Source organism: Hippoglossus stenolepis, chromosome 13 (genome assembly GCF_022539355.2).
Source record: "Hippoglossus stenolepis isolate QCI-W04-F060 chromosome 13, HSTE1.2, whole genome shotgun sequence".
Classification (NCBI taxonomy): Eukaryota; Metazoa; Chordata; class Actinopteri; order Pleuronectiformes; family Pleuronectidae; genus Hippoglossus; species Hippoglossus stenolepis.
This window is the reverse complement of record NC_061495.1, coordinates 6,118,161-6,138,132: the sequence shown is the minus strand read 5'-3', so window position 1 is coordinate 6,138,132 and position 19,972 is coordinate 6,118,161. Positions and strand designations below refer to the sequence as shown.

The 19,972-nt window shown below is 41.2% G+C and overlaps 2 protein-coding genes across 8 annotated transcripts in view; both read right to left on the bottom strand.

Moving 5' to 3' along the window:
- Positions 1–11,404, bottom strand: part of epb41l5 (erythrocyte membrane protein band 4.1 like 5) — a 33,641-nt gene extending 22,237 nt beyond the window's left edge. For all 4 annotated transcript variants that reach the window (XM_035174431.2, XM_035174433.2, XM_035174434.2 and 1 more), the window contains exons 1-7: positions 11,230–11,404; positions 9,854–10,065; positions 2,915–3,019; positions 1,674–1,716; positions 1,430–1,508; positions 792–836; positions 249–301 (exon numbers count right to left, since the gene is read on the bottom strand). In XM_035174431.2, coding sequence (XP_035030322.1) covers positions 249–301; positions 792–836; positions 1,430–1,508; positions 1,674–1,716; positions 2,915–3,019; positions 9,854–10,033 — 505 coding nt within the window. In that variant the 5' untranslated portion in view covers positions 10,034–10,065; positions 11,230–11,404. The remainder of the gene's footprint in view (positions 1–248; positions 302–791; positions 837–1,429; positions 1,509–1,673; positions 1,717–2,914; positions 3,020–9,853; positions 10,066–11,229) is intronic.
- A 1,385-nt stretch (positions 11,405–12,789) lies between these two features.
- The window catches only part of ptpn4a (protein tyrosine phosphatase non-receptor type 4a), a 58,680-nt gene continuing 51,497 nt past the window's right edge, over positions 12,790–19,972 (bottom strand). For all 4 annotated transcript variants that reach the window (XM_035173878.2, XM_035173879.2, XM_035173880.2 and 1 more), the window contains exons 24-27: positions 19,146–19,274; positions 17,142–17,290; positions 16,874–17,009; positions 12,790–16,784 (exon numbers count right to left, since the gene is read on the bottom strand). In XM_035173878.2, coding sequence (XP_035029769.1) covers positions 16,359–16,784; positions 16,874–17,009; positions 17,142–17,290; positions 19,146–19,274 — 840 coding nt within the window. In that variant the 3' untranslated portion in view covers positions 12,790–16,358. The remainder of the gene's footprint in view (positions 16,785–16,873; positions 17,010–17,141; positions 17,291–19,145; positions 19,275–19,972) is intronic.

Below are 19,972 nucleotides of genomic sequence, written 5' to 3'. Positions count from 1 at the left end.
CTCAACCCTCAACCCTACCCCCCAAAAAAACAGAGAGAGCTTGTGTGACTCACACCACACTAACTGGTTCTATACTTTTTCTTGACAGGCATTTTGGGGCTCAGTGCAGCAAAGACAGCAGACGTCTCAACTCTGTAGTGCAGCTCGCACTGCAATAAAACACGACACTGGGAACGGCAGGTGTTGCAGAGGTGATTCCAATTACCAAAACAGAGTTGGAGAGGATCCTGGATACCTGCTGTGCTTACCCTGTAACGAGAAGGCAGCCAACTCCACCGCTGTTTCAAACGAACATTCGAGCCTGAAAACACAGACAGATTAAAATTAGGAAACATTGACACAGGCCATCAACATTCCCCTCTGACCGTCACTGAGACCCACTGGACTCTGCCACTTCCTATTAGTGATCAGCCTGGATACACACTCAGCATGTGTTGAACAAAACAGGGAGCAGATACCAAGAACTCCAAAATGAAACATGAGAAGTTCAAGTCATTTTTTTTTACCTACATCTTCATGATTCAAGTAGTTTATACTATAGTTAAATGTAATTACTAATGCATACCACAATATACCACAACTGTCGGCATGACTTAATCTTAGAACTGGCTCCACAGGCCTCTAACGTGCTGCTGTCAGGTCTATTGCTGGCAGGTTGGAGAACTGATGTGCGTCATAAACTAATGGATTATATTTCTGTCTCTCTCTTTCTCTAACTGAACATTTATTGTCATGTATACATTGACACCACCATAATATTGTTTGAGTTGTATGAGTGGATAATTACTTACTTGCCACTGAGGATGTCTTGCTTTAATTGTAACACAAATAGGTATCTGAAAGTAAAACACAACAATACACTTGAATATAGTGATGGAATTTTACTTAATTTGACAGTTTTATGGGATATGACACAAAAACATTGATCATGTTGAATCCTGTACAATGTAACCTTTGTTGACTGACTGAATCTTGGCCTGATATCTTAAACGAAGGCATGGTTGCCCAACCTTGATGTCAACAGAAGATCCTGACCATTGGCTTAAGAAACAACCTCAACCAGAGGGGGAGAAACCAGCCACAGGTATAAAGAGAAAGATCAGCTTCCCATTGGGCTGCATATTACAAACCAACCTTTGTGTTGTGTACCAGGCTCTAAGCATCAAAGTGTGACAATACTGTTAGAAGTTTGTGTCTCTTTCCTCGTTGTCAGAGTGGGTTTGCAAAATTGCCACAACAGATCTGAGTGAATTAATTTAAACCTCAGTCACAGACATTCAGTGATGAAGTGCTGCTCCATGGCTGGTTCATCCGAACACACTGACTTCTGAAGGTTTATAAGATTAGGTGAACTTGAGGTTTTGCTTAATTTGTACACAAGAGAAAGTGCGCTACAGTCGACAGTTTACATTTGAATGTCTTAACTCACCTGGTGAGCTCCTCGTGCAGGTTGTTGGGTTCTGAAGAGTAAAACTTCACTCTCAAGTGAAGGCAGTAGGGTGGACCGACTGAAGATGAATAACATTATCAGGTTTAACAAAGCAATTAGCAAACATGAAGTTATAATAACCAAAGTAACAGGATGAAGAGAAATTGTCAAATACATATATACATATAATTATGTATGTTTTGGGGAAGATAAAGAAAAAGGGTAGAGCCCAGTGTTTACTTACTTTTCACTTGCTTTTTGATACTTTTCGTAACATCGAGCCAATGCTGAAACAACATGAAGGTTAGCAATTAAAAAAGTACAATATCTTCAGAAAGGTGTAGTTTACTATCAAAAATATTCTAATTATTATGGCAGCTTGGATAATTGATATGCATCAGTCATAATTTAATGGATATTATATATATGTCTGCCCAAGAAAACACAGCATCTTCAAGGTTTAGTAAAAAAAAAAAAGATTATATAATTATTACCAAACAGCAACACTGCATTTATTTTATGAATAAAAAAAGAGTTGTTAAGTTAATGAAAAGTATAAATCAGGAAGGTCCTGGGAGGCGTGTGCGCACATACACACACAGTAATTCTGTGAGGCATGAACAATGTCAAGGAGAGTCAGGGGTGGTTGTGTGTGTGTGTGTGTGTGTGTGTGTGTGTGTGTGTGTGTGTGTGTGTGTGTGTGTGTGTGTGTGTGTGTGTGTGTGTGTGTGTGTGTGTGTGTGTGTCTAAGTTAGAAAAAGATAACAGAGGAAAACGCACACTCTAGTCTACTCTCCCCCACATTCCTTATTTCAGCCCTCTCTCTCTCCCTCTCTCTCTCTCGACTTCATATGCTCTCCCACTCTTTTGCTCTCTAGCTCCACTCCTCTCCTCTTTGTCCTTCCCTTCTGCTTCATCTTCACTCCCACTGGCCCTGCGTACTTCCATGGCCTTCACAGAGGATCAGTGTGAAGGAAGCAGACCAGTGACTTTAAACACTTTGTCTTAGCGCACGGCCTGACTCCCAAAACATTCCCATAACCAATCCCTTTAGCCCATTCACGGAGAGGGAACGTCCCCGTCTCAAGCTTCTCACCAAGTGGGTGAATGGTGGACTGACACTTAAAGTCTGGCTAAGAAGTGGCTGCCTGAAACACTTAGTGAAGCATTCAATAATAACTTAACTCAAACGAATTTCCCTAAAGTAGATGAGTACACACTGTATGTGATATTTCACCCTGTTTTTTTAAATAGCATCAAATAACTTAATTAAAACCAAACTTACAAGAAAAATGTATCTGACATGTACTTTGACCCAAGTCCCATAAACTAACATGGAGGAGATGAGGGGTTTGACCAATACTGCAGCCAGCCACTACAAGGGGACTAAAAAACGTAACTTTTCAACCCAACATACTATGGCATGAGAAATAAAGAGTATAGGATAACAACAGACTAATGGGTTAAGTGCATCTCCAGTCTTACCGGCACTTGTGCGGAGTCCATGAAGCGCAGTCCGAAGTAGTCTTTCTCTACGATGTCCAGATGATACATGATCTGGTCAAACAGCTCCTCACCTTTGGCTTTTTTCTGAGCAGAGAAAAACACACAAATAAACAGAGGACTTAGAGATCTGATGGACAAATTGCCTCCAGAGTCATGGACAAAAACACAGTTTGAACTAGAGACATTAAAGGAAAATTCACAGTCATGCATTGTCAACACAAATAACTTGGTGAGGAAGTTAAGATGAGTGTCAGGTTGGTTAATATATCAACCATCTGTAGTCGTAAAGAAACTGGCATCCCAAACCTTAAGGTTACATCACAACGTAAGAATGTTCATCATGTTTACAGTTGTAGATGCTTAACATTCTTCTGAGAGAATAATTTCCAGAAGGTACGATGGATAAAATAATCAAATAAATTCGCAACCTTTATGATGTTTGAGATTTCTGTTATGTAAAATAATTTAACAGATTCATGTCAATTTATATGATGATTACTTTTTTGATTAATTGTCTTTAAAATGTCAGAGGAAGGTGGAAAAGCCCTCAAATCCCCACAGCCCAAAATTAAGACATTTGTCAAAAATAGTTTCTTAAACATTTTCTGCTGTTCGATTAATCATTGAAGCTCTGAAATAAAGTGCTTTGTATATTTTTAAATACAAATACAGTCATATACAGAAGTTCACAAGACCAAAAGCTCCTTTCAAAGTGGTTTTAGTTTTCTCTCTTCACCGCTCCAAAATATTGTTTTGAGTTCCTGATTTGTGTTTTATGGATTTGAATTGAGACAAGAACATATTAACATGAGGTATGTGAATAGGTGTTGCCCTTTCTGACAAAGCCGTACCAGTTACTGCCTGTGCTCGGCCTGGAACTGGGAGATCTCCCTCTCACTCGCTCGCTCTCTCACACACACACACGACTTCTAAACCCCACCATGAGGCACAGCGACAGGGTTGCCACAGTAACTGGGGTTGAAGTGCCCCAGACGCCCAGGAGCAGGGGGGAAGTGGGGTGGCTGAACACATCATGTGATCATCTGGCTCTATGAAAAAGGTGCCGTCCAAGATCAGCCAGCAGCTGTAATTCTCCTCTCTCCTCCTCCGTTTGTTTTTTCCTCATTTTTAATTTTTTTCAGTTAGTTCTTCAACCATATTTGTTTTAAAATGATCTGTAAATTAACCAAATATACAGCAGACGTTATACTCTTCCCCACACGTACTACAGTTGCAAACAAATAGAATATTTACTTTCACACTTTTTCACAGGACTTTATTTTCTCTCATTGGAGAGCCACAACATCCACAGCATTTAGCCAATCTATCAATCAAGTGAGAGGCCTGCTGAGGGTAACAGGTAGCCAGTAAAACACTGAAGTGGGACCAGAGAAACATGAATAAAAACATTCTACCAGTCATGCCATTAATGAACTGTCAGGTGAAAGAAAACAAAGATTAATAGAGAAATTAATCATTCAGAAATCTTTGCTCTCAGGTTCTGTCTAAGCTCTGGATATTTCTCCCTTTTCAAAACAAGAACATATCTAGATGAAACAACTCAGTTGTATCTAAATGGTGGTAAGTGTCTGAAAAGAAGCAAAAACATGGATGAGTAAAGGGAGTAGACCACAGGTGCCCTTGAGGTTTCCCTGGGTCTCCTTCACCCCCACACAGACACACACACACTCACACTCGCACTTGGACACACATGCTCACCCCAAGAGAGCTGCTGGGCAGAGTAGGGAGGCTGGCCCCATGCTAGCTGGCATTGCTGAGGAGGCATACCGCACCCCGACGGTACCCAGGGAGAGAGAGTACAAAGGACGCATTGTGTGTGTGTGTGTGTGTGTGTGTGTGTGTGTGTGTGTGTGTGTGTGTGTGTGTGTGTGTGTGTGTGTGTGTGTGTGTGTGTGTGTGTGTGTGTGTGTGTGTGTGTGTGTGTGTGTGTGTGTGTGATAGTTCTTGCAGTATTGTTTGGCTGTTTGCAGTCGTTCCACCTGCCTTTGAGGACAGAGCTCTGTCTCTCAGACAGTGTTGTAATGTTAATGTTACAATTGAGCTGATTCCCTTATCTGTAGTCAAGCAAACAGCCGGTGTTCTAACACATCCATTAAAGCAAAGCCTCATCACACCATCCAAAACAGTAGAGGGCTCAGGGATTTTAAGAAAAAAGAATGATTCAGTTTGGTGGATATTTCTTTACCTGACTCTCCTCTAAAAGATCAGATCCGATGTCTTGAAAGTATATTAAGTTCACTTAATTAAAACTGCAATTTTCTTTTCCCAGAAGTCACTTCTTCACCATTCCAAAAACAGCAGTTGTGTTTTACTGCCAACAGCAACAAACTGCTTTTAGAGTGGCAAAGAAGACGTGATTTCCGGCAGTGTGGCGTTTAGCCAGAGCGAGCTACAAGGTCCACAAATTGGCATTAGTTCACACTGGAAAGTCCCACAAGTACAATGTTATTACATTGTTCAAAACTAAAACTAGATAATAAAATAAATGATAAAAAAACAACTTTGTGGCATTTATCCTCTGTATGTATTTGTTTTTCAAAAAGGTTTAACCTGAACCAGGCCATACAACAATAATATCAGTTCCATACAGGGTAAGCAGGATGTAGCTGTTAAAATACATTATATAAATTTATTTTAAATCTATACTCTTAGAGGTATCGGAATCTATAAACAGAAGAGAAAATGGTCAATCTTTATGTATGAATAAATAAAGCACGTGCTTCCCCTTTTTTTCTAGGCAACAAATCTATCAACGAGAGAAAATGAAGGAGGGGACGGTGACGACATTTACATGGACAGCAATATTCAGTCCTCTGACCATATTCTCAATAAGATATTATTCTCTTTATGACGTTTACACGAGTTGCTAATCGAATATTACATTGATTTTCCTGTTTACATGTTACAGAGCAGAGTCTGATTATGACTTGTCAGCTTTACATTCAAATACCTGTTCACACTCAACAGGACATGTGTTGTTAAGTAGTTAGTAACTGGCTTACACTGATGTAACAAAATGCTGTGAAAACTCAAATAGGACATTTTAATGTGATTAAGACGTATACATGTCTTCGTACTGCAACTGAGGTAATGTCTTAATTTGATTATTGCGTATTCCGAGAATTACCTTATTGGGATTAAGGTAATGCTGTTTACATCACAGTGTCTTATCCAGACTATTTTCTTAATCGGGACAATATCGCAATATTGGTGTTCCTGTAAATGTGTCTAATGTGAGTGGAGGTGGGCTGGTGAGTGGGGGACAGAGAAAAAAAAACAGGCCTGTAAATACATAAAAAGGAAAGAATGTGGGGCCGTGTGGATTGATGTGTGGACATGGATGCTGCAGAACAGTGGTAACCCTGGGAGACAGCTTTGGGTGGCCTTACATACCAGGAACTCAGACAGCTGGAGAGCCACAGTGAGTGAATGACTCCTATTCAGTGTCAGATTGTGGCTGTGTGTTTACAACCACTTCAACACATAGAAAGAAAAAACTAACTGCACCATTTAGCAGTGGCGCTCATCCACATTTCTGCCACCAAGTCGAAACAACAACTTTGTAGCTGCAGAACAACACAACATGATACCAAACTACAACAAAGGGAGGACTATAGTCTTTTTTTTAATTGACAACCAAACTGTGTTTGTGTCTTTTATATTGCATAACACCTACTGCACAATCTCTAGAAAACTGTACTCTACACTTAGAGCAGAGTCAGACCATCTGCAGCATGGGCTATAAGAACTTTTTCTGACAGACTGTCAGGCTGATTCACTGATAGTGGGAAGCTACTATGTTTCCCTGCAGACTTTCCCAACTTCGATCTTCACTTTTAGAAGGTTTGACCAAATGTTCACACTGTTCCCGTCATCATCTTAAAGAAGGAGAAGTCAGGTTTTCTCTTTCGCATTCCTCCCATAGTTGCTGCTGGTGTCGTTAGATATCTAAAGTAAAATGTAAAACATTTAGACAAAGCAGTGCTCCTAACTGCTGTGTTATTCTTATTTCCTTATCACTTAGAGAGTTGGATGATAAGACAAGTGTTTGCAGAAGCTACCTATATCTGGGGGAGGGGGAAGAACAAAGGAAGCTCATTTTTAAAGCAAAACCAAAATGCCACAACTCTGCTGGAATGCATCCAGCTCAATACAAAAACTTTCTTCAGGTGCACAATGCCTGGGGATTTGTAAGTCGGGAATGTAAACTTAGGCTTGATTAACTCTATCAGCAAAATAGGTAATAAAAAAAACAACAACTAATAAAGCAAACTGCAAAAGCTTCCTTCTTTTCTAACTTGATTTTAATTAATTACTCTATAATTCCAGATTATATTGAGCGCAGCCTTTGACACTGTAGACCAATGCCATTTTAATTGACTGTCTTAGAACCTTGGTTGGCATCAAAGATTCTGCACTCAGTTGGTTTAATTCGTACCTTTTAGAAAGAAACTGCACGGCCACTATTGGTGACTACACATCCTCTACAATGCACGTTACCTGTGGTGTACCACAAGGTTCAATTTTAGGCCCAATTTAATTTATCTATTACATCTATTTATATGCTTCCTCTTGGACAAATCATCCAATGCCACAACTTCTCCTTCCACTGCCAAGCAGATGACACACAGATATGGCAGAGAAGGCCTAGTTGCTGTGCTAGACTGTCTAAATGATATCAACAGTTGGATGGCACAAAAACTACTTGCAACTCGACGACTCAAAGTCAGAAATAATATCATTCAATCCACCTAACCCCATCAATCACATTGAATGTAGCCTTGGTACCTGATTAAGGGTTATGGTTAACCCCTAACCACAAATTCAAAAAGTAGTCCAGTCCTGCTTCCTACAAATCAGAACCCTCTCCAAAATCAAACCCGTACTTTCACACCCGGACTTGGAAAAAGTAATTCATACACTAGTCTTCTCTAGACTGGACGACTGTTACTCCCTCCTCTCAGGCAGAAGCCAAACGTCACTCTCCCGCCTCCAACTAGTTCAGATCACAGCAGTTTGGCTTCTCACTGGTCTTAAAAAGGCATCACATCACATCACTCCGATCCTCACTTCTCTCCATTGGCTCCCTGTGCGTTTCAGAATTGATTTTAAGATTTTACTGATCACTTATAAAAGCACGCCAGGGTCTGGCCCCAAGCTACATGACAGAACTGTTGACCCCTTATGTGCCTGCACGCAGCCTTAGATCCTCAGGTGGAGCCCTGCTTGCTGTTCCAAAGTCGAGGTTGAAAACTAAAGGTGGCCCCTCGGCTTTGGAACGGCCAACCTGAGAGGAGATAAGGCTCGCAGAGTCGGTGACTTCTTTTAAATCACTTCTTAAAACCCACTTGTATAGACTTGCTTTCATGTGATGTTCATGCGTGTTTTAATTGTTTTATTTTCACCTTTTATTTTACTTGCTCACTTATTTTTATTGTCATATTACTGCTTCTATGAGTTCAAGTTTTTATTTCCTTCCGTTGCTTTGTTGTCGAAAGCACTTTGTAAACTCTGTTTATAAAAAGAGCTATATATATAAAGTTTATTATTTATTATTTTATAGGCTTGTAAAAATTCCAGTGATCATTTCTGCTCGACTCCAAACAAAAGAGCAAGTGAGAGGAAGACAAACATAGAGAACAGTCCAAGCAGATAACATTCCACCGGAAGAAAGAATACAAATACAATCTGAACTTTCTATGCACATAATACTGAGCTGAGACAGGAAGGACTTGTTTTGTTGTGTATTCTTGTGCATTTTTTTTAAAAAAAACAGTAAAAAGAAATACGGCAATAGTGAGGAACAGGGTTCTTTTCAGCAGATCTCCCTGGGAATATAAGCCCCACTGTTAGATTTACGGATGGGACAAGTCAAAAAGGACAGTTAGAAACCAGGCTGGCCTCACAGGAATGCTGTGGGTTGGAAAGAAGGAATCCCAGTGTAGTATTAAAATCCAGGGGAAAATAAAGATAAATATTTATTCCCTTACTTTAAAATTAAAGTTACTCAATTGTTACATAAGTTGAATCATGTTTCCTCTAAACATAGTCTGATTATTCTAAGAGAAAAAACTAAGTAGATCAAAGGAAAGGACAGGAAAGGAAAGACAGATGGGAGTCAGTGGTGGGAACAGAGGAGTTCTGCTCTGTGTCCACTTGACGAGACCAACGTGTCACATGATGCGGTCATGTGATTATGTGTGTTCTCAAGAGAGGATCATGGAATTACAGGTGATCAGGAACACTACCACACACACCCCCACTATATGGGCTTAAAAGGATTGTTCTTCTGACACAGACACACAATTGTCTCTAGTACACCTCCTGTGCTTTTGTTCTCCAGGTTTCACATGAATACTGTTTGTTATCTGTCTTCTTGTCTTCTGTCTTCTTAACAACAGCAGAAAACTATGCTCAGTGGACACATTCCTTGTAAATCATGTTTGCTTTAGTTCATGTGTGATCTCTTTCTCTCCATTTATTCTTCCAACACACTTGCTGCCAAGTTTAAAAACGTGAATGATCAGAGCTTCTGCAGCTTTTAACTGTTTAAGATCTTTTTCAGACCATAATGAAAGAATATTATGATCTTTCTCAAGTTTGACACCTGAGAAGTAATATCTGAGTCCCCAAGGTACTTACACTTCCCCACAATTAAAGATAATGGGAATTGAGAGAATAACACTCGAAACCCAAAGTTATCTTTAAAACACATTTTTAAGTAACACAGAGGTCGCTGTAAATGAACGTTAACATAATTAAACCGACATGTGCGTAAGATATTTTAAATTACAAAACATTATTAATTATTTACATTATTTGAGACTTTTTTAGACCCTGTGGAAACACTGAAGATTAAGAGCGCACAAAAGTAGAAATCCTAGCATCGCTCCTCACCGGCAGCTCGACACTGACGTCCGTCCCGTCCAGTAAGGACACGCGGCAGGTGATGATGGACTTTGCATCCCCTGCAGCAGGGATGTGTGTGATGGCTCGCTGAGCCTCCCTTAACCGGGCTTTCTCTGCATGCTTCCGGATGGAGCGTCGCCCCAGCGTCCTGCGCAGGAAACTCAGCATGATGGGGGAGAGGGAGGGTCACAGTACCACACCTGTAAGGCAATGGAGTAGAGATGGGAAACATGTGAGAAAGTAGACGATTTTAATATTTGGAAACTGAACGGGGCTTCAGAAATGTTTTTTAAATTTAATTTGACACTATGCTCACTATCAATTTTATGTATAAGCATGTAAACATCATATTCTGATATCAGTGTCCTTGATAAGCCCTTTTTTTGAGACACCTTATTTTACTAGCTGCAGTACTCCTTGAGTAACTGGGACACGTGTTTATCATGTATACTGGGATATAACTAGATTTCTCAATGTTCCATGCAAACAGCATAAGCCTCATAACCGGGACACTAATAAACATGTAAACAGAGTCATATATTAGCTGAAACGTGCCAATAGTGACAGTAAACGAGATGTAAAGTGAAGTTTAAAGTTGACTGTCAGAGGCTAACAAGTTAGAAATATGATCTCAAACTACTTGTATGACTTTTTACACAGTAACTCTGCTGAGGAGAAAAATCATATATAAAGTAAATAATAAATAATATACAGCTGGTTAATTTAATTATGAGTCTCCAAAATCTGTTTGTCGCACAGTAAACGCTTGATTATCAAAAGTAAGAGGTAAACACGATTAGTTGAAGTGAACGTTAACGTGGTAAAGATGATTTACAACGAAAATAATATTTCTAACCGTGTGACGCTCGTCCACGAATATGAAAGTTTTAGTAGGAAGCTTTAAAAGCATCTTTTAAATGGAGTTCGCACAGCAGCTAATTGAAGGAGTCAGATAACGGTACTTAAACGTTAACTTGATTTCTCATCAACTAGAAACCCCGCACAGAGATGGACGGAGCTTAGCGCGCTGCCCTAACATCAAAAACACAAACTGTGAGATATAAAAACACACACACTAAAAAAAACACGCAACACAACTGCTGCGATATAAGAAAAAACTTCACAACACAACCATTAGCTTCTTTCACTCAGTTCAGGCCCGAGGTACCTGGTGCAGGGAAGAAAGCAACAGGTGTGCGTTCGAATCGTCGCACGGGCTCACCGGCAGCGGCGGGCGCGCTGACTACTTTACGACTCCGCCCGTGCGCAGGGTGTCCCCCGCTCGGCAAAACAAACGCCGCCCTCAGCTCCCGGGCGCTGGGTAATAGGGACGGACACTTGCTGCGGGATGAGCGGGTACTTACCGAGTCGCGCTCGCACGAATTCACCGCGAAACCGCGTCCGCTCGCATCGCAGGCGACTAAACAGCGAGCCGCGACCCCTCCATGTTGTTTAGAGTGCGCTCGAGTCCCGGTTGCTCGTGTTTGCTGCGGCTCGTCACCGCTGCGGGGTCATTTCCTCCCGACAACAAGCAGGGGGCGGAGCTCTGCACCGGATGTCACGTCACCACCGCAAAGCCCCCGCCCGCCCCTTAACAAAACCTCATTAGCATTTTTTTAAAGAGACACGTTTTAAGAGTTGGTGTCAAATTACTAATTTTCTTTTTCTAAATCAAGAAAAACACCACGTTGTTTTTTTGTGTGTTATTTTTTTACATCAGCTGCTTATACTAACATTTTAATGATTATGTCATTTGTTATCCGCACGTATAAAGGCTCCTGTACACATATAAAGCCAAGTATATTAATAACTATACATTCATTCAATGTTGTTTGATGTGATTTAAATCTTCCAAAGTCAAAAAAGTGGCCATTGTATTATTTTGTATATATTTCAGTCATACAGCGCGGTCAATGATCATTTGACAACAGCACCCCCCTCTGGTGAGTTTGGGAATAATGGTTTGCAAATGTTGCCAGAGCCAAACTGTGGTTTTGAGTTCAATAATCGTTTTTCAATAACAGTGTGTGTACAAATGCACAAATATTTAACTGAAAACATATTTAAAAAGTAAATATATGTATCCAAGTAAGTTTCCTTCAATCAATGTTTGTGTTGATTTGTTCATCTCTTGCACATCTGTCCTTCCTGGGAGAGGGATCCCTCACATGTGGCTCCCTGAGTTTTCTTTGGTATTTTTTCTTGACTCTTGTTGAGGGTTAAGGACAGAAAATCTTGCACCTTGTTAAACCCTATGAGACAAATTGTGATTTGTGAATATGAGCTATACAAATAAAATGTGATTGATTGAGTGTCGTTTCATTCCAGAGGCAGAGACACAGCTCTCTTATCCTGCTCTCTTGATCTAAATTGAGATGAAATCTGAAATATTTATTTATCATTTATATATTTCAATATTTTAATTCATAAAAAAAATATATGTATGCCTTTAAATCTTAGCAAATTAAAAGCTTTGTCAACAATAAACCAAAATCTGTTACCATCCAAAATGTCACTATACTGCCTAAACATAAGAAAGGTAACGTCTGTACTGCTTTTAAATTCCTTCTTAAAACGTTATTTTAAAAACTCTAATGGGTGAATATAAACTTATTTTATTTACTTTATTAAAATGTATATTTTTTTATGTAATTATTATTTGCATAGCACTTTTCTTAAAGTTATTTGAATACTGTCTTCTCTCGATGGTAAAACCGCACAATTAGAAAAAATGTAACCCAAGTGATTCTTCTCGAGCTCTTCAGCGTTGCTGCATCTTCTGCGCTCGGCAACATTGCCCAACCTCACTTCTTCAGTGTGGAGAAGCGAGGTGATCTGAAGCCACATCTCCATGCTTTGACAATCAAGCTTATAGACATGTCCAAAGCGCCGTTAAATCATAATACCAGAAAGAAACAAGCAACTGAGGACAAAGGATTTTATGACACAGGTAAGGAGTTAAACCAAATGTATAATACGGTAAAACATTTCTCATTATTCTGTGTTCCATTATATATACACTCGCTGTTATAGATTATGTTTCAAATAAAACAGAATTTTTTTGAAATATCAGTCTTGAAATACACACCATTTTGTGTCACATTTGAATCATTCAAAAGGGAGATGGAAAAAAAAAAAATCAAAAAATCAAATAAAAACAAAATCTTTCTGCTCACAAATGATTTTCCCTTTTATTTTAAAGATTTTTTTTTCATATACAACATTGTATTTACATCTAGTATTATTTACACAAAATTAACAAGTGGCACTGTGTAGTTAGGAGTTCTTTTTCTGCTTCCCTACAGGTGTCTTTATTTTCAAAACAAAAAGAAAAATGATAAATTAAAAGAAAAAAACAACTCATCAACAACTCATTTGAACAACGCTTTATGTCTCCAACTTTTTTTATTTTCTCATTTATTTCAGTAGCACTACCTGCCACTAAGCCTCCTACAAAGTGCTGTCCTTTCCCTACCCGACTAGAACTGTTCTTTTTCATCTTTACAAAAATACAACTAACCCAACCGAGCCCTTCCCGTGTCCGGTACCCTCCAAACTACATTTGATCAGTACCCTAAAATGCACAGACAGTACCGAGAATGAGTCAACATCGAAACACTTTGAACACAGACACCTCATTGTTGGACATTTTGTGCAGATGGAAAATCTAGCAAACCCCGACTCATCCATTAAGAACTTTTTCACTGCGGTGCCAATTCTTCTGAACTGTAACTGAAGAGTGGATTGATTCTGATTCGATCAGCCCAGTCTCCGGGTACAAAAAAAAACTGATGGAATTGAGCCACTAGAGGCTAAATCGTTTTTTTTTTGTTCATTCGATTAAAAAGCTCCTGCATGTAGCGATCCGCAATGTAGAACCAGTTATTCAGCCATTAGCCTCAGCTTGTCCTCCTGTGGAAGACAAGCTGCTTGAAACTGCTTCTACTGTACCCCGTGCTCATCTGCTCAGATGTGTCACTCGCCTGGAGGCCGTGCAGAGAGTGGGATCCGTGTATAATGATCCAAAAAACAGAGAGAGCGGCATCTGGGGGTGGTGGGGGGGGGGCACAATGAGAAGAATGGACCGTGGATGTTGTGTGGGCTGTGCAAAAATGACTGATGTTGACCGAGGGGAGTTTTGTTTTTGGGAGAGTGTCGCAATACAGGAGAGATTCTTTTTGAAAATAGAGGAAAGCAGTTTTAAATGCTCTTATTCCCACCTCTACCTGTGGCAGAAGTAGGACTCAGCTGGTTTTTAAAAAGGGAGGTATGAGCACAGTTTTGAAATTTAGGCTCTAACAAGATATGACTCTTCGCCAAGGCTCTTCGCATTTGTCTAAAAAAACTTGAGATCAGGTTTAGTTTAGGTTTATGGCTTTATGGCACAACCTTTCATTCCAGTTAACGAACAAGCAGGCGTAGACCAGACAGCGGATAAACTATATTTCATGAATGGCAGAGAAAGAGAGGGAGAGGTTGAATACGCACTCGCACACACACACACACACACACACACACACACACGCACACACGCACACACACAGCAGTAGGTTTTTCCAGCAGAGTCCATTGTAGGAGCCAATGACAGCAGGAACTGAAGCAGTGGATAAGAAAAAATATCTCAAATTATAAAGAGGCTCAAACTCCAATCCATCCCGATAAAACACATTGACAGCTCAACCCGTCCTAAGACAATTAAAAAAAGACTCAACGAGCAACTTGATGCTGGGTTTTGTGAATTAGAAATACAAGTCATCACTTATCAATCATAACACGTCATTCGTCTAAAAACAACATGTGCCTTGAAACTGATGAAGTACCACTGTGAAAGATCAGTATTTAAAATAAAGGTAAAGTACTAGTTAACTGATCTGTTTGTGCAGCTTCTTTGAACCGTCAACTGTTCCGTGGCAGACACACACACACACACACACATTTAGATCAGATTCTTCGACGACGGCCGGTTGTGAGCTCCGCTCCGTTGACCTCACCCCCCCAGTGAAGCTTAGCAAAAAAAGGTTCTCCATTAGGACATTAAACAAATAGTTAGTCTTACTGGGTTTAATGACAATCGCTCATAGAAAGCAATGAGTCATCAGCGAGAGCTGGTCTGTGGGTTTGCTCCACTTTACAGGTTACAAAAGTCTTGGTCTCTGGATGTGGAAAAACTAAAACAGAAGGGGAGGCCAATGGAGGGAGCCGCTTAAGTTTCAGGTTCTGCCACACAAAGGTTGAGATCAGTTCCCTGTCAGCTCACCAAGAAAACGCTTTCTGAGAAAAGAATACTGGGTAAGGATTTTGAAGAAAGAACTGACCTCAGCGTCGTTTCTTAGCTTAATCAGGAAAATAGCTTAGATTGTATCTCAGTGCGACCGTGTGTCTGCTGGGGCCTCGCTTTGGGACACCATCTTGTGTTAAAACCAAGGAGGTTCAATAGATATCAGGAAATAATCGATCAATTCTCTAAATTTAGAAAATGTCCAGCTCAGCGTACAGTCATAGCTCAACAACAGCTGCTGTGACTAGTACGGAGTGACAGGGAGGCGCCCAGTAGACACAGGCCCTGAGGATTGTAAACCAGCTCCACTCCTCACCGCACCAAACAACGGCCACTTCAGAGCACACGCGCGTCTGTAAGCTCAAAAAACACAGCACAAAGCGGGACGAGGGATCTGACTCGCCGCGGCGCGGAACGAGAGGTGAGACACGAGGCGCCTTCTTCCGTCAGTCCGTCCGAAACTCAGACGAGAGAAAGCCGAGAAAGATAAAAAAAAACAAAAAAAACAATAGTACAATAAATTAAATCACTGTTGTTTTTTTCTCCACAAAAAAGTAAAAAAAAAAAAAAAGAAATAAAGAAGTAGTTAGAAGAAGAGGAATCACACTACTTTACTACCTAAGATTTAATCAGGAAAAGCGTGAAGCCGTAGACTCGTACAAACAAAACATACAACTTTTTTTGTTCAGTGGACAGGGTTTGACACAAACTAAAACACAATAAATACTCTTTCTGAAGAACAAAAGATAAGGTATATCTCTTTATCAGCTAAAAGGACACTAAAAAAAGGCAGGTCCGTCTGGCAGACTCGCTGAGAAGGGGACAGGGCGACCCTTTAGGAAAAAATGAAAAGAGGAGAAAGGGGCAGGGGGGGGCTTCCATCCATGGGGGGGGCGGCCCTTCCCCTTCATACTTATGGCACTACAGCAATTCCCCATCCACATTTTACTCTCTCGTACTTTTACCTTCTCGTTCTTTGTATACTTTTTTTTCTCCATACCCTGAACAGACAATATTCCCTAATGGTACCTAGTCAACACAGCTGGATTTCTTTTTTTAAAAATTCTAACATGTCCATGATTTTCACGTTTTGTTTGTTTGTCTTTTTTTTTTTTTCCATTTTAAATCAGCATAAAGTGCAACAGTGCTTTTTGTTCTCCACTCCGACCCCCTGCACTCCTGGTAACCCCCTGACGACCCCTGGAGGTCAAAACGTCACAGGTTAGCAGGATCGGCGTCAGGGTTTGCGCTGGTCTCGCTGGTCACGCTGGTCACGCTGGTGGCGCTCGCAACGCTCGGCTCCTCCAATTCCTCCTCCTCCTCCTCCTCTTCTTCCTCCTCCTCCTCCTCCTCCCCATCTTCTGTCACTTCACCCACGTCCAGCACCTCCACCTCCTCGTCGTCATCGTCGTCCTCTTCGTCCAGCTCTCCCTCCAGCAGCTCCACCACGGCCGCCTCGTCCTCCTCCATCGATGCCGTCTCGTCCATCTCCTCTCCCGCTTTCTGCTGCTCCCTCTGCTCCTCCCCCCCTCTCTCGTCAGTCACCTTTTCTCTCTGCAGGTAGACGGCGGTCATGAGTGGTTTGACCAGACCTTCCTCGTAGACTTTCAGGATGGCCTCGCACACAAAGCGGTACTGACTCTGTTGAGAGAGAAACGAGAGATATGTAAAGCTGATGTGTGAAGTGTGGCTGAGAGCAGCTGGACACACAAACGGATGTGGCTACATACAGGTGTTTGTATCATCATGGCCCTCTGGTCTCTCATAGTCCTGACGATGTCTAGAGGATACACTGGCTGACCGCACTCCATTAGACACAATGCCGTCTCCATGGTGATGAGAACCCCCGTCCGACCAATTCCCGCACTTGGAAAAAAAAGCAGCAGGGACAGAAATGGATGTTTAGTTAGAAACTTAGTGCGAGATTGCGGAGGAAGAGAATCAGAGTTTCTTTCTGTTGTATCTAACAACATAATCGACAGAATGACTTCACTGTACCTGCAGTGCACGACCATCGGCTGGTCCTGTCCAGCCCGTTTAGTCCGTACCAGCGACACGAAGTCCAGGAAATCAGTGGAATCATCGGGAACGCCGTGGTCAGGCCACGCCAGGTACTGGATCTGAGTCAGCTCCCTCTCCTCCTCACTCTGCTCACACACCCACAGACGAAGAAATACAATGACTTCAATTTTCATTTTCATGCACTTCTAACTAAAGTTGCTTTCAGACACACACTGAACTCTGGATAATATCCTGAAATTATCCAGAGGTGTTGTATGTGACAACGTGAAGGTCCAAGTCAGTTGCTTAGATTATCTGGAGCGAGCAAGTGGGCGTGTTGATGACGTTTCTCACACGCAACAGATGCAAAACAAAAAAACAAAGAATTCAAATATCTCAGGATGAAAAAGAGGAGACAGACAGAAGACACCGGAGATGATGTCAACCAGATTTGAGAGCTGTTGGCGATAAGGGCCGGGGTCGATGTGCTGTAAACAAAACCAGGTGTTCTCCACAGCTGAATTTATACGTTGCATCCTGCCTCCTGAATGCTCCACCCACCCATCACCCCTCGCCTCAACAATCTAAGGCCTACGAAACAAACTGAGGATATTCTGTTACCTCAGTCAAGACCTAAGCATATGAGGGAATTGACTGTTCTCAGATATCACTTATACTTGATCCAAAACACTATATTTCACGTGGGCGACCTCCCAGCAGGTTTCATTGAGCTCTGTGTTTTAGGAAGGAGGTGGCACGGCACCTTGTTTGTGTAATTATGGTCTTTGACCGAGTTATAAAACAGGTTGTGTGAATAACAAACAGTGGTTTTATTCTTTCCACTCCGCTGGACCACTTGGTGATTCACGTCCCTGCTTCCCATTTCAGGAAACCCCAGAAACTGATGATAATATTTTCCTTTTATTTTTATATTTCTGAAAATAAAGACTAGACACACACTTCCTCTTGTGTTCAATCCAAAATAAGAGAAGAAATCTGACAAGCTGTAGAACAACTGTAGCAAGATAATGTGAGTGATCAGATAAAAAGGGGTCGAAATAGAACACCATGATGTGAACACACACACACACAACCCTAAAACAACTTCTGACCACTGTTTCTTGTGCGACTCAGAGCCCCAGTTTCCCCTCTTTAATATACTGCCTTGCTGCATCACCATGGTAACACATCTATCTCCATAGCAACAATCACAGGCAGAGGAGAATGCTAATTGCCTCCTCCAATAGTCATATACTTAAAAGGTCAGGATGCAAGGGCAACACGCAGGGACGTAATGAGGAAACACAGGCAGCAGATAATGAGGCAACAGCATGAACATTTGATACTGTTGTATATGTTAATTTCTAATTAGCTGGTATTTTAGATGTACATGTTGACTTCTGTTAGTTTACAGCAAAAACTCAGACACACAGATAAATTTAGCTGCACCCTAATCCAAAAACAAATACACGCTGTCAGTGTAGAGGGAACAACATGAAAGTTGAAGAACGACTGAGAGCATCAAATGCTTTCAGCATCACAGGAAAACAAACACACACTCTGCGTTTTCTGTTTTCCAAAACTATCTTGGTCCCACTCTCTGTTCTGTTTCTCTTGCACTTTCCCTCTATATCTCAGCGGTGTGACTGACTGGGTTGGTTGGGTTGTCATGGCAACCGGATCCCAAAACGTGGCCCGCATGCAAGCAGCGGGAGCCAGAAAAAGAACAGCCCACATCGGTCACTATGGCAACACACCTCCTCCAGGGGGCCCTCAGCGGCTCATCCTTTCCTGAGACTCTCGTCTGATTGGACCCCGAGTCCTTCTCTTTCCTGTCCTAACCTGCTCTGGTCGTCAGCACACGCCCTCTCACTGCCTCATCTTTCCCCCACGCTCTGGTCCGTCTCCTCTGCTCCTCCCTTCGTCTTTCTCCCTTCTTCCTCCTCGGACATTATGATTGTAGACGCAGGTGACTGTGTATTTGTGTGTGTGCGCGATTACCTGCGTATTTGCAAGAGTCATCTCTCTGACCAGGAAGGCAGAGTTGCCCTCTTCGTTGTGGCACGTGACTGTGAAGTTTCCATAGGTGGTGGTGCTGTCTGGGTTGGGCCAGTACTGATGACACTTTACCTTTAAACACAAAGTCATTTAGTTTAGAACTCAGCATTTCATTAAGTCAGTCATCACTGTTATTCTCTTTACTCCAGAATAACATCTCTTCACTCAGTTCACTTACCCACCTATTATATTTAATACTCACTTTTATAGCATGTTCAATATATTCAGTGCATCTGGAGTCACATAAAACCTCAAATTTTGTTGTCACTCAACCCATACTTTCTATGTAACATATTTTAATATTCAGTCCAGCCTGTTAGAGTCTAAATATTTATATTTGAAAATTCACATTTTGATGAATAAAATATTGTAGATCCAAAGGTTCAGGACCCCTTTGTCTACGGAAGAGTGGTTTAGAAATGTTTTATCCCCCAACTATGCTCTTCTATCGCAAGAAAGGAGAAACTTAAGGACTCTTAACTTAAGGAGCTCCGCAGGCTCACTAATATTTAGTTTATAATTGGATTGTATTCCTCTGTGTACCATTCACAAATGAAAAATCACTGGACAATTAAGTTTTGCATCTTGAGTCTTAAATCCACTGTTTTCACAACTTTGTGGATGGATTACGCTGTGTGTGCCTTGTTATGACACCAAACAGCCTCACTCAGAATCAGAACTGGATTTCCACATATTGAGATAAAAGCCTGGTTTCCATCAGGAGAGCTACATTTAAAAAGAGATAAAGCAGTTTCTTTTGTCTTTTTAAA